The 13,676-nt window shown below is 37.2% G+C and overlaps 8 protein-coding genes across 8 annotated transcripts in view; 6 read left to right on the top strand and 2 right to left on the bottom strand.

Moving 5' to 3' along the window:
- Window positions 1-189: 189 nt before the first annotated feature.
- On the top strand, window positions 190-1,838 carry FDP41_011645 (uncharacterized protein; the record flags this gene model as incomplete). Its single annotated transcript, XM_044702076.1, has 7 exons — window positions 190-251; window positions 343-374; window positions 519-661; window positions 809-863; window positions 1,027-1,096; window positions 1,146-1,455; window positions 1,506-1,838. 7 exons carry the CDS (start codon window positions 190-192, stop codon window positions 1,836-1,838), a joined length of 1,005 nt encoding a protein of 334 aa, XP_044566953.1.
- Window positions 1,839-1,909: 71 nt separating this feature from the next.
- Window positions 1,910-2,299, top strand: FDP41_011644 (uncharacterized protein; the record flags this gene model as incomplete). Its single annotated transcript, XM_044702075.1, has 1 exon — window positions 1,910-2,299. The coding sequence occupies one exon, from the start codon at window positions 1,910-1,912 to the stop codon at window positions 2,297-2,299; it is 390 nt and encodes a 129-aa protein (XP_044566952.1).
- Window positions 2,300-2,725: 426 nt separating this feature from the next.
- FDP41_011643 (uncharacterized protein) lies at window positions 2,726-5,076 on the top strand (the record flags this gene model as incomplete). The annotated part of the gene is made up of 2 exons (XM_044702074.1): window positions 2,726-3,323; window positions 3,803-5,076. The coding sequence occupies 2 exons, from the start codon at window positions 2,726-2,728 to the stop codon at window positions 5,074-5,076; spliced, it is 1,872 nt and encodes a 623-aa protein (XP_044566951.1).
- Window positions 5,077-5,162: 86 nt separating this feature from the next.
- FDP41_011642 (uncharacterized protein) lies at window positions 5,163-6,203 on the top strand (the record flags this gene model as incomplete). Its single annotated transcript, XM_044702073.1, has 1 exon — window positions 5,163-6,203. One exon carries the CDS (start codon window positions 5,163-5,165, stop codon window positions 6,201-6,203), a length of 1,041 nt encoding a protein of 346 aa, XP_044566950.1.
- A 249-nt stretch (window positions 6,204-6,452) lies between these two features.
- On the bottom strand, window positions 6,453-7,795 carry FDP41_011641 (uncharacterized protein; the record flags this gene model as incomplete). Its single annotated transcript, XM_044702072.1, has 4 exons — window positions 6,453-6,679; window positions 6,833-7,152; window positions 7,324-7,492; window positions 7,696-7,795. The coding sequence occupies 4 exons, from the start codon at window positions 7,793-7,795 to the stop codon at window positions 6,453-6,455; spliced, it is 816 nt and encodes a 271-aa protein (XP_044566949.1).
- A 1,176-nt stretch (window positions 7,796-8,971) lies between these two features.
- On the top strand, window positions 8,972-11,789 carry FDP41_011640 (uncharacterized protein; the record flags this gene model as incomplete). The annotated part of the gene is made up of 4 exons (XM_044702071.1): window positions 8,972-9,112; window positions 9,187-11,049; window positions 11,197-11,404; window positions 11,524-11,789. The coding sequence occupies 4 exons, from the start codon at window positions 8,972-8,974 to the stop codon at window positions 11,787-11,789; spliced, it is 2,478 nt and encodes an 825-aa protein (XP_044566948.1).
- A 47-nt stretch (window positions 11,790-11,836) lies between these two features.
- Window positions 11,837-13,144, bottom strand: FDP41_011639 (uncharacterized protein; the record flags this gene model as incomplete). Its single annotated transcript, XM_044702069.1, has 3 exons — window positions 11,837-12,109; window positions 12,265-12,813; window positions 12,998-13,144. The coding sequence occupies 3 exons, from the start codon at window positions 13,142-13,144 to the stop codon at window positions 11,837-11,839; spliced, it is 969 nt and encodes a 322-aa protein (XP_044566947.1).
- Window positions 13,145-13,173: 29 nt separating this feature from the next.
- Window positions 13,174-13,676, top strand: part of FDP41_011638 (uncharacterized protein) — a gene marked incomplete at both ends in the record, with an annotated part of 1,083 nt that continues 580 nt past the window's right edge. Inside the window, 2 exons of the mRNA XM_044702068.1 lie at window positions 13,174-13,223; window positions 13,505-13,560. Coding sequence (XP_044566946.1) covers window positions 13,174-13,223; window positions 13,505-13,560 — 106 coding nt within the window. The remainder of the gene's footprint in view (window positions 13,224-13,504; window positions 13,561-13,676) is intronic.

Genomic DNA, 13,676 nt, shown 5'->3' with positions numbered 1-13,676 from the left:
TATACCAAATAAAAAAAATTAAAAAAGTGCTTTGAAAGAGCTTTGGTTATTATCTCATAAACCATCACATATTCTGTTCGTGAGAAAGTAATTATAATTAACAGGCCTGATCAAAACTTCTCCTGCTATTACTAATCAACAGTTGGATATTTTTAAACAACGTTTTCTTGTAGGAAATAATCATCAAAAATGGAGGATTGTCCCTATGAAAAGGTGAAGTGGATTGCCTCGGGTGGATTTGCAGAAGTATGGTATGTCATCATAATGTTCATTCTGTAATAACTCGGAGCCCCTTGATGGTTGACTTTACGGTTGACTGTCATGAAAATGATCATCATATAGGAAAGGAATTGATAAAAAGAACAAAACAGCCAGTGGCTATCAAAATTGTTGATTTGGAAAATTCAGAAGAGGATATCGAGGATATTCAAAGAGAAATTCATGTTCTCAAAACAATGGATTGCGAGAATATTGTCAAAATTTATGGCAGTTATGTTGTTCGACAAAATTGTGGATAGTTATGGAGTTGGCAGAGGGAGGAAGCGTTGCCGATCTGATAAAACCTGGTCCTCTCGATGAACAATATATTGCAGTAATTTTGAGAGAAACTTTAAAAGCTCTAGAATATTTGCACGCGGAACATAAAATTCATCGTGATTTGGTAAGTGCAAGAATAACTCGAAATTGGAATGAATAATTTATTCAATTATTCGTTATTATTCGTTATTATATATATCTTTATCTATTTAATTATTTTATTATGATTTTTAATGGAACCATTTATTTTTGAACGAATATAATATTACAGAAAGCAGCCAATATTCTCGTTGGCGAGAATGGAGAGGTCAAACTTGCAGATTTTGGTAGGTTTTTTTGAAATCGAAATATTCAGACATTAATGTTGATTTTTTGAAACCTGCATACATTACGAACATGAACAAATAATCTTGTTCGTTCATTTATTCATGCATTCATCAATTGAAAATTCAATACCTTCTTTTATGCACGTACTTGTCCCATGTCTAGGCGTGGTTGGAGTCTTGTCAACAAGTGGAACCACTGATGAAACCATTCAGAAACGATATAGTTTTGTAGGGTAGGTGTCATTTAAGATTATATAAATTCAATGTTTCATTTCTCTGTAGAACTCCCTTCTGGATGGCCCCAGAAGTCATTAAACACGAAGGAGCTGATCAAAAAGCAGATATTTGGTCACTTGGAATAACAGCCATTGAAATGGCAAAAGGAGAGCCTCCATATGCTCATGTGCCCATTAATACTGCCTTTTTTCTAATTCAAAAGAATGAGCCGCCCACTCTCGAAGAGAACAAATTCTCTAAGGCATTTAAGGAATTTGTCATGTTGTGCTTGCAGAAAAATCCACAAGATCGATTATCAGCAAGCGATTTATTGAAACACAAATTTATCAGAACAGCAAAAAAGAACACCATACTGGTCGATCTCATACAGAGAAAGGCTGCATGGGACAATAACAAAAACTAAAGAAGGGAAGAGGTGGCTCTTCAGACTCAGACAGTGACAGCTCGCTCGACGACGAATTATCAGACGATGATGACGACAGTGAAAAACAAAAATATACCACGCGACAAGGAAAAGGTTTTTGGGAATTTGGATCTGATGGAACAAACACAGTTCGAGAAGTTCCAAATCTACCTTCCTCTTCGACCACCACAAACACACCAATCTCAACACCTCCAACCAAGAAATCTTCCTCTGACCAAAAGAATGACACTGTCAACTCTGTGTCATCAGTGAGCACAATTTCAAGCAATGCTTATCCATCCGAAAACGAAGGAACCCTTCACGAGATTCAATAGAAACTAGAAGTGACGATGAAACCTCTCCTAGTACCCATACCATCGTTCAACGTAAGGACAAGACACAACCAATGGATTCTGTTCGAAAAGGTGCATTACCCTCAATCATGTCTGAATTAATGAAAGAAAATAATAGTACAATATCACCCGCAAGCACGAGCTCCATAATGGAGGACATCATTATTCCATCATTTAAAGATGCAAAATCACAACAAGCAGCAGCATCGTTATCAACCATTGTCGAAGAATTAGAAAAGGTTGAAAAGAAAGATTCTCAATTTGCCCAAAACCTTCTTGCTGCTCTTATTACACGAGTTCAAAAAAGTGAAAATATACCTCCACAATTTAAACATGTAGCATCGACAGAATCTTCAATTGCCTCCAATTCAGAAGGTATGGAAGCTATCAGCCAGAATTTACTCAAACGATGGAAACTTAAAGTGAAAACTCTTGACCACTGAGAACTGAATGTAATGTAGATAAAAACTCTCAAATTAAGGAAATTTTCAGCAGTTATGCTTATTTGAACCTATGGATCACCTGACAATCGCGGAGACTTTCTGGTATTGGAATCTTCTTGGTGAAAGTTCTTGGCAATGGCTGTTCCTATAGGAATCCTTAAACGTGTTTCCAGTCGATATAATTATATTAATTGGAGGTGGCGTGTAAGGAAATTTTAGATAGAATGAATAATGAGAAATGTCAAATTGACGTCAGAATTTGAAAACGTAAATTTTAGTGCTCGCTCAATTCCACGCGCATTTGTGCGGTCATCGAATAGAACAAAGTTGGCATGTCACCCAAACAGATCTCAACTTGAAAATTGTAATCAATCCCTGATTGCAATCGATCCCTCTCTCTAAATTAAGAAATCATTTCAAAAAAGCATGCAACACGAAGAGGATGACCACCATCATCGGCTTTCTTCTTCTTCAATGACCCACCACACGAGTAATCTTGTCTCTGATCCATCAGCACCATCATTCTCGGAAGAAGAAGAAGAAATAGGCTTTGAATCGGACTCTCTGAGTGCAACCTCGTCAACTGCCATCTCAACCAATTCCTTCCTCTCTGTAACGACCCTCCATGCTGCTGCTGCTGCTGCTGCTGCTTCAAATCCTTCATCATCAGTGCCAGTTGGCTTGTTGAACAGCCATCCGAGTAATGGTAGTAGTAGTAGTGGGCATGGATCGAGTCCCATCTCTTCATTGTCTCCTCGTTTTTCTTCTTTGCAAAGTATGACCACTCTTTCTTCAACGCCACCACCACCTCACAATTTTGGAGGAAACACCACAAGTGTATCATCATCAGCACCTCCTTCCTTCTCGCTCTTGACGACGACACATTCGTCATCCTCTTCCGTAGATCGAATGATTAAAACCTTGTCATTATTCTTACAGGATGTTCATTCATCGGAAGATTTGCATTATTGGGATTCCAATAACGAAACGAATCGAGAAAACTTGCGAAAATATCGCTGTCGACGTATCACATGCAACGATTGTTTGAAAGGATTGAACAATATCATCAACAAAAGAATCGAGAGGAGACTCGATGAGCAAGGCCAAACACTTGTTTCAATGGGTGTTGGATAAAATTGTGAACACTTCTGATTCCTATCATGCCACAAATTCGGATATGGATATTTTGATTCAAAAATTTAGGACAGTTGTGACAGAAATTGAGGTGTTTTTAAAAAGTTGAGAAATGAAAAGAAGAGACAACAAGGAGTGTGGTTGTGAATTTGCGATATTTTGGAGCTTTAAATCAAATCATTTTTACTGGAAAATCGACCACTTGCCAATTCATACTTTCCTCTATTATTAATCCTCCAAAAAATTTACGAGGCATAACGTTTAATAGAAATGTGAACATTGAAACGTTTGATAGTATTCTAGACCCAGAAAATACAATTTTTTCGAGCTTACGATTCATTGATTGTCACGAACTACTTCACAAATTAGAAGATGACCAATGCTTGGGTGAATATGTGTTGAATCAAGTGAAATCTGTATATATTGAAAAGTGCGAAATTGCTAACTTGAGCTGTTTGTTTAAACCCCATCGAATATGGAAACAACTTTCAAAACTGAGGATGAGAAAAACCAAATTGAATGACATTTTCTCTTTCAGTGATTGTATTCCAACTATTCGAGAATACCACATGTCACACAACTATCTATCATGTGTACATATCCCATCTTGTATAGTTACTTCGAATTTAGCGATTTTAGATTTAAGTTTTAATTTATTAGAAACTCTTGACAGTTTCTCGAGAGTTAAACTTCCCAACTTGGAATTTTTAGATGTTTCACATAACTACTTGACCAGTGTGAAAGGAATTTTACGAGCTTGCGGAAAGAATAGCCTCAAGCAACTCTATCTTCATGCGAACAATATTTCCCAATTTGAAGATGTCTATTTCTTAAATTATTTTGAAAATTTGCATGCATTGACACTTTTAGAGAATCCCATTGAGAACGAATCAACTTATCATCAAACCATATTGAATTTATTTTCCAACTCTTCGAAACTCTTCTATTTTGATGAAACCGAATATGAATTGAAACAATTCAAAACTTATTCATTTCCTCTTGTAAGTGATGAAGAGGTACGAGAGGCATCAGAAATGTCTGCTGTCACTGTATTGCCATCTTCTATTCCACCTCCACCTCCAATATTCTCTAATATCCCACCTCCACCTCCCATGTTTTCCAACATGGATGAAAGTGTAGTACCACCACCGCCACCTCCTCCAGATATGGGTGGAATTGTTCCTCCACCACCACCTGGGTCGGTTCCTCTTCCTCCAAATGTTCGAGTGATTCCAAGAAAAACAAAAAAAGAAGTCTCTAAAACAAAGAATATTCATTGGAAACCTGTCACACTGACCAAAACGAGAAGTAGATCCGTTTGGAATGTAGAAGAAAAAGTGGATGTCATTTCTGTGGATCATTTACAAAAATTGGAGACCATTTTCTCGGCCTCCAAGGATTCTCCATCTCGAATAGGTTTAGCTAAAAAAGCCATCTCCAAGGAATTAGAAACCGTTATTGATTCCTCTCTATCCAGAAATTTGGAAATTTTAATTAGTGGATTGTTCAAACAGTGTGATGTGATCTCCATCATTCAAAATATCAATCATCTAGATACTCAGAGATTATCAATAGAGCAAATGAAAGCCATTTCTCAGTTTGTTCCTGCCATTGAAGAGATGAGAAAAAGATCTTTATTGTAGAGAAGAATATTCAAAAATTGAAACCTGCACTTATGTGGACATGGCATTTGTCACAAGTTCAACATTTACCAATCAAAATTCAACTCATGCAATACATCAAGTCCTTCGACACCAAGTCTCTCCTCTCAATCATTGAATTGAAATACAATGCTTACGAACAGATACAAAATTCAAAAGCATTTGTGAAAGTTCTTCACATTCTCTTATTTCTAGGAAATTATATGAATCGAGGAAAAACCAAACTTGAAGACGCTCAAGGATTTCATTTGAACATTCTTCCGAAATTGAGTGATACCAAAGCACAACACAATTCAAAAACCTACACATTAATTCACTTTCTTGCAGAAACTTTAAAGAAAGATAGTAATGACCTCTATAATTTTGAAGCAAATCTTGAGAATTATGTTTGTAATCCAGATATTGTCAACACGAGTTTGGAAACGATACAACTCAATTTGAAAGAACTCGAAACTGTGAAAGATTATTTCCTTGAAAATCGGCAGCTCTTGCTTGCTGGAGATGAGGCTAAAACAGAGCATGATGAAGTTTTGTGTAAAAACTTTTCATCATTCTTGGCCCAATGTGAAGAATCAGTGTCACAAGTTCAAAAAGCGTTCAATAAGCTTCAAAATAGCTTTACGATGGCCTGTGACTTTTTCCATTTCAATTATGATGAGGTCGCTTCACAAACGAATGGAAGTGGCAGTGATCAATTATTGGTCATCATACGAGACTTTATCATTCAATTCAAGAAAGCAAAGGAAGACATTGAAAAGGAAGAGAAGAAAAATTCGCAACCATCAACACCTTCGCGTAGGGGCTCAGTCATGATGCGGGTACAATCGATTTCTGAAATGAAAGTGGAAGCTCCTTCTTCATCGACGACGATGACAAGTTCGCCCTTATCGACCTCCCCAACATTAACTCATCACAATGACACGATTATTCGGAATTACCGCAACCGAAGAAAACATAGCCTTAAATCTAAGAGTTTTTCATCATTTGCAGAGTTGCAAGCAGACTTGGGACAACAGACAGCCACCCAATCCTCACCAACCTCATCCACGAATACCATCCCCACAGAAAGTGAAACCATGGTTGATTCCAACATTAGGTGTAGAGAATAATTTATTAATGATGGTGAGGTTGTTGTTGTTGATTATTTTGGTTTTCTTGTTGTTGCTTGGACCTTGAAATAATTGTTTGAATCATGGCTTCGATTTGTTTTCCGAGTTCAGCAAGATCCAAAGCCGTCACACAACTCACATTCACCAGTTTTGAATTAATATCTTTAGATGTAAAAAGATTAATTATAAAATCTCTGGCAATATTTGGGTCCTTTTCTCCAGTATAGGTTTCGAAAGTGTCTTGTAATCTCACTCCGGCATTAATTTTTTGTTCAAAAGGTCATACTTGTTGAATAGTAAATAAACTTGAGCATTAGTGAACCATCTCGAGTTGATGTGGTCCTCGAACAGTTGAAGAGATTCTTTCATACGGTTAGTTTGGTCATCCTCATAACACTTTTGATCAAATTCACTCATACTTGTCACAAACAAGACGACATCAACTCCTTCAAAATGATGTATCCATTTTTTACGTTCTGTGAATTATCAAGTTGTTGACATCACGTTCCGACCATATTCATTCAAAATTTTCCAAGAACAAATTGTCACAATACCATCAAAAATGTAAGAAAGTGTTCCAATAATTATGTTTCACAAGATATGGTAGAAATAACTCGAGTTAAACATACCATTTCTCTGTCCACCGACATCTATCATGACAAACTCGGTATTATGAGATACAAATTTTTGTTCAATGAGACCGGTTGTTTTCATTCTGGCTCTCACAATATCTTCCTCAGTAGGTATATAATTTTCCTCACAAATTCGTTCCAAGTTATCAAAGTAGTATTGAGCGGAGTCTTCAATTTGAAATGCACTTCGTTTTTGAAAAGTTCGTTGGACACCAGGATCTTCCCACAGTTTTTTAATTTCCAAACCGAGTTCCGAGCTCCATACACGTTCAATAGAGAGCAATACTTTGGATGATAGTTGGTCAATCTTGCCCGCTCTGAGATGTGCAAACGTGTATTGTGCAATTTTTTGTAAAATGCAACAGAGAGATAGTGTATGTAAAATGAGAGGAATATTGGCAATTCAATGCATCATAACAATTACAAGCATTTGAAAAGAGAATAAAAGATTTTCAGAATAAAACTTGGTCGTGGCGTCAATCACTTACCTTTCTCTATTATCTTCATTTTCTATCGGTATCTGGAATGTATGTGTCGCTTTTATCAGACTCATCATATTTCTCAGCACGTTCTCATAAATGACATTCTTTTTCAAAATTCTCTCCTCGACCGGAAAGCCATTGTTATAAATTCTTTGAAGTTGTTTGAATATTGTACCTGTTATTAAGTAATTAATATATGAATCGCAAAATAGCAACAATGATGAATGAAATAGCGTTCAGCACCATTTTAACACCAAAAGTTTCCAAAAATGAAAAGTTGTGGTCATCATTTGGTTAAAACGTTTTTTGATGGATAACACGGCACGGTCCCAAAACGGTGAATGATGTAAATGGCACTCTACAACCACTACTACTTACTTTTTCCAGAGTCACCAGCGCCCAATAACAGAATCTTTTTAGAGTCTAGTATTTCTTCTTCCTTTGAAGATGATTTGTCTTTGTTTCCAAAACAGCCCATGTTTTGTTGTTGATTGTAATGAGAATATAAAATTGTTGTGTGTGTAAATGAAGTGGTAGTGACGTCGTTGTGATTCAATGTAGAGGTGATGTTGTATAAATATTTGTTGAAATAATGTATACGATGAATGTTAATTGATGGTGATAATTGTGATGATGATGACGGATGACAGCGATGATGGGTGTTTCAAATAAATATTAATTGTGTAGGTCAATAGGAATTGATGATATGAAGACAAAGTTGTTCTCGGTATTCCACTTCCACACTAAACTATATCAACGATGATTCAATAATGATGGTGTTGTGTTGATGGATGGTATTCAGGATGAGAGAACTTGTACTCATTCAAAAAAGGCTCTCGTCCTGTGGTGATGATGATGTGGTACAAAATTTCCAAACCGATGATGATCACTCACTTTCTACTCTGATGATGAGTAATACAAGTTTGTCAGTCTGACTGCACAAGGTCTTCAGTAGAGTTGTAAACAAATGAAGAAGTGGTATAAAAGTGGTGGATTTGGGTGTTCGGCAGTTGTTGTTGTTGTTGTTTCGGTGGTGGTGGTGATGGTGGTGGTGACAGTGAATTCGTTTTATCGCCGACTACAAAATATGTTTTGGTTTGTATTTTCTTTTTTGAAAGGTTTTGAAAATTAAAATCTCACGCTTTGGAATGTATAAAATCAAAGAGGAGGGTGAGATAAAGGGGCTGCTACTAGTACGATGTAGTAAAAACTTTGGTTTCAGAAAAGAGGGGAAACTGCATCAAGTACTTGTTGAGGATTTAATGGTATTTATTGGTTGCAATCATCTTTGGAAAGACTGTAGATTCAGGAAATTTGTCCATTCTCCTGAAAGAGAAAAAAATAAACGAGAGTGTGCATGTTGAGTGTTGAGCAACCTTGGACGCGCGTCAAAGGCTTAAGAGCCCAAGATCTTTATCTAAGAGTGGTGGCCTGCTGCAATGTAGTACATTGGGTGAATTGAGGCTAATTTTCATCGTTCATTCTAATCACTCTAATGAACACTCGTAAAGCAACCAAGCCAATCAAAAGATGATTTTATTGAAACTGAACCCGCTTATTGAACTTGACCCAAAAAGACTTTCGGAACACTTGTTGAAACCACCCTCTTTCCTTCAATTCCGATGATATCACGATGACAGACACAAAACAAAAAATGTCTTCTTCGTATCACTCGACGAGCAGCCTTCTGAGTGGTGGAGAGAGCAACAGTCCGAGCACAGGAAGTAACAGCAGCACACCAACCAACTCCCTCGTTTCATACCCTGTTCTTCTTCCTCCCATCAACATTTGGAAAGTAATCATCAGAACAACAATGGCACAAGTCTTGGTCGGACTCTCTCAAGATCTTCTACTCCATTACGGGAACAGAGGAATAACAACAATAATCAGAGCGGATCATCATCGGAACATAATGTCCATCATCTTTCTCCGAGACAGCAACAACAACAGCAATCATCACCATTATCCATCGGTTCACCCTCCGAAGCTAGGCTTGTGATGGATCAATTGGACATGACTCAACTTGTGCATGAAAATAGCCAAAACTTACCTACCACAACCAATCCCTCTTCATCCTCTTCCTACGTGGCTATTGCTGATCCACCGTCCTCAGCGAGAAGTCAACTCAGCGCTGAGCTACAACATTTAAGATCTGTCTCCGATCCAACCTCTCTAGTGACTACCATGAGTATTTCTCATATTCAGAATAATTTGACAAATAATAATAATAATATAACTTTGCAAATGAATGTACAACAACAGAGAATGCCTTCTTCACCATCATCGGTATCCTCACAAAGTAGGAGTTATGTTTTTGTAATGGCTGAAAATAATGTAAAATTACAAAAAGCAAAACTGACATTTGGAAAGGAGCATTCTTCGAAAATACCCTCCTTGTTTAATAATGCGGAGTTGAGTGATTTCAAAATAATTTTGAAACATTCATCAAAATTGAATTTATTGAATTGTTTGGGCACAAGCGGAAATGCTGGTGATAACTCTACCAGCGAAAAGAACGAGTCTTCGAGTACCGAAGCTGAAGACGTCAACATTTCTTCATCGAGTATTACCACCAGCACATGCGGCAATGGAGTGAGTGGCAACACCATGCTACCACATTGCTTACAAAATACAAATCAATTCGAGGAGGAGCTTTCGATACGAACAATGCCAGAGAAGCCCTTTGTCACATTTACTGAGCTACATGTCAATAAGGCAATTTTAGCCTTATACAGCCCCTTTTTTATGAAAATGTTTTTCGGTGATATGAAAGAGAAAACGAGTACTCAAATAGAAATCTATGACCACTCTGTGATTGAGTGTGAAGGATATGATCATAACGTGAACGAAATTGGATATGAAGATGTCAGAATATTTTGTATCATGATACAGAGCATGTATAATCTTCAAGTTGAATGCTTGGAATGCGATTTGGCTCCTCTCTTGGAGACAGCTGACAAGTACATGTTTGGAGATTTAGTGACACTCTGTGAAGCTTATTTAGAGAAAAATTTGAATGAGTTCAATGTACTATCATGTATATTTTTAGAAAATTCCAAGTATCAATCACTCAAAACTAAGGCGAGCCGATTTATTGCCCAAAAGTTTTTCATTATTTGTAAGAATGGACAGTTAAATCTCATTGGAGACATTGAGACTGTATTGAGCATCCTTTCGAGGGATGATCTAAATGTCAGGACAGAAGACGATATTCTTCATGCTGCTCTGCAATGGATTGAATACGATTTTGCTACACGAAAGAAATACTTTCCAACCATTTTGAATCACATACGGTTACAATATTTATCACCAAGTTGTTTGAATCATTTAATTTCTCTCCCAGAAAAATACGTTCCAGATATGGAATTAACAGTCAAGTTACTGAAGAAAATTGCAAAGGCCATGAGCTGCCAACTCAACACCATTGTTCAAAAAGTAGAAAAGGCCAACCAACAATTAGCACTGCATAAGAGTCAGCCGTCATTAGCATTGATCACATCACTCGCCAATAGTAAGGATGCCAAAGATTCGAAAGATTTGTTATCGCCAAGCCTCAATACAAGTTTGCCCGTCATTCAAAACTTGGAACAAATTTCTGTTCTGAGCCCTACCTCCATATTCGACAGTTCTGAAGTGATTGGAGCCTCCAATAATGGAGAGGATGATTTTATTAGCACAAAACCTAGACATCATGTAAGCGGTATTGTGACTGGATTTGATGTGTTAATGATGGTAAGTGTAATTCACAATTCATCTAAAAGAGCAACATATACTATTGAATCATCTGTTGCTATTTCTCAATATTATGAACTCGAAATATTATTTACCACGCACATTGCATTTACATGAATGTTAATACATGAATGTTTCCAACTATAGGGCAAGGATCTTAAAATTTCAAACGATCAAAAGACTCTTTGCAAAGTGAATACAGATGGATGGTCGGTCAATTTATGTGTTGAACCGGTGAGAATGGGACAACGAAAGGAGCTGCACATTAAGGTGAATAAGACCATACATGGAATAATTAACATTGGAATTTGTAAATGTGATGTGAATTTAAATGGTAACCTCAATTATGAGAATGGTAAGTAACAAGAAGACGTAAGGGCATTATTTAATTTTTTTTATTTATTAATCAATGACTATAAATATGGCACTGAATTGCTTTCACTCCACGACACTCTCTATGGACACATTTAACAGGCTGGTGCTATTATTTGTACAATGGGCATACGTGCCACAATTTTCACTCGTTAAATTATGATGGAGTGGCATGTGGAACCAATGATTGTTTCAAAGTTCAATTGGATTTACGATACAATGGTACATTATCGTTTGCTAGAAACGGTCAACCCTTGGGAATTGCATTCTCTGATCTTTGCAAAAAGCTTAATGGAGAGGACGATGTGTTTTATTTTGCCGTAGCTCTGTACAGCTCTGGAGATTCGGTCTCAATTATTAAAAATTGATTGGTGACGTCTTGAAAAGTTGGAGACTTTAGAGTTTGGACTGTCGTTCAGAAAATTTTCGGGCGCCTTGTAGTGTTTCCATATTCAAAAGGGCTAGCCATACCGTATTCCTTTTGCAGTTTTGCTCGAAGAGGGCTATACACTGAATCGTAAGCTGATAATTTATCGTGTCTCATGCACAATTGAGGAAAGGTACAGAGTTGTTTGGCTAATTTAGTGGCCTCTTCCAAGACATTATCATTTTCAGATACTAATCGATTTGCAAGGCCAATATTATATGCTTCACAACCATCAATTTCACGTCCAGTTAATATCAAGTCCTAATCATTGAGAATTCAAGCAGGGTATATTTCCAAATGATTAGAAGAAGAACGGTGAGGTACATGCAACATTGTGCAAATGAGAAATTATAATTTAAATTTCAAAGGTTGTTTGTCCTTTTTCAATCATTGTGAAAATGCACCACGAAACTTACCATTGCTCGTGAAAGGCCTAGAAGAGCTGGTAATCGAATTGTTCCTCCATCAATAAGAGGCACTCCAAATCTTCGACACAACACACCAAAAATTGAATTTTTCTTGCACACTCGTAAATCACACCACGCGGCGAGTTCCAAACCACCAGCACAGCAGTAACCACTACCAATGGCTGCAATAACGGGTTTAGATAAGACCATTCTCGTTGGTCCCATTGGACCCTTCAATGTTTCGTATGCAGATTCTACTTGATTCATATTTCCTTTCGCCACTTCTTTCAAATCAGCGCCCGAACAAAACATATCTTCTCCTCCATAAAGAATGGCCACAAGGGCAGTTTCATCCTTTTCAAAATTATAAAAAGCTTGGAACAACTCATCGGCACATGGACGATGGACGGCATTCTTCACATGAGGACGATTAATCCTAATAATTGTAATACCCTTCTCTTCGGGACATTGTGATACAATAATGTGTCTAAAGTTTGTTTTCGGAGCCAGTGGATGTTGTTTTGGAAGACTGTTCGTGTGATGATGACTTCCGTGATACTTTTATGTCGATGAGAAGTGAATATATCTTCCGATTCAAGAAATGCCGAATTTTCCTGCATATTCATGTGTTTCTTTGTGTGGTGGTCATCACTAGTGGTTGTTGTTGTTGCTGTTGTGGATGAAATGGGGTTGGTTGGAGAACTATTACTCATAGGATCGGAATGTACCCGAACATCTCTACTTGTAGTACAATTCCGTGTGGTGGTGGTGGTGGTGGTTGCCCCAGCAGTAGTAGTAGTAGTGGCCTTTCCTTCTTCTTTTTCCGATAAGTCCTTTCTTTGGCTGTGAGAGTGGTGTGGAAGAAAAACGCAGGCACTAGCTTGGACATTTTTTCTTTGGCTTGTTTGTTTTTAATATATGAAGAAGAGGAAGAAGGATTCAGGACACAGTTTGAGAGAACTGAAGAAGTGAGTGTTTGGAATTGAATTGAACATGCCCAGTGGAGTCTTCCTTTGGGTGCTGCTTGCGTTGTTTTTCCCAACCTAACAAGAGATTCGTTTGAGGTTTTTGGAAACAACAAAAAAATATTGAAAGCAAAGACCGAGAATTTCATATCTCTCTTGTGCCTAAAAGACATTCATCCTTAAGAGTTTCAAAATGAGGAGCTCACTCACCGATGAAATTAAAAACAAATTAAAGAAAAGTGGAAGGAAGCATTTAAATTGAGTGTAGAATTTAATTCCGATAGGGCCATTCATGAGGATCAATCATTGAAATATTTACATACTAAGAAAAATGTGGCAGGTGAGTACACAAGTTGAAAATTGATGTAAATGAATGAATTTGGAAAATGATGAAATATGTACAATGATAATGTGAATATGGTCGATTTTAATCCAATGATGGATTTCCTGTCCTTG

The sequence above is a fragment of the Naegleria fowleri genome (assembly GCF_008403515.1).
Source record: "Naegleria fowleri strain ATCC 30894 chromosome Unknown tig10, whole genome shotgun sequence".
NCBI classification, from domain to species: domain Eukaryota; phylum Heterolobosea; class Eutetramitea; order Acrasida; family Naegleriidae; genus Naegleria; species Naegleria fowleri.
The sequence above is the reverse complement of the archived record's forward strand: the minus strand, read 5'-3'. Positions and strand labels throughout refer to the sequence as shown.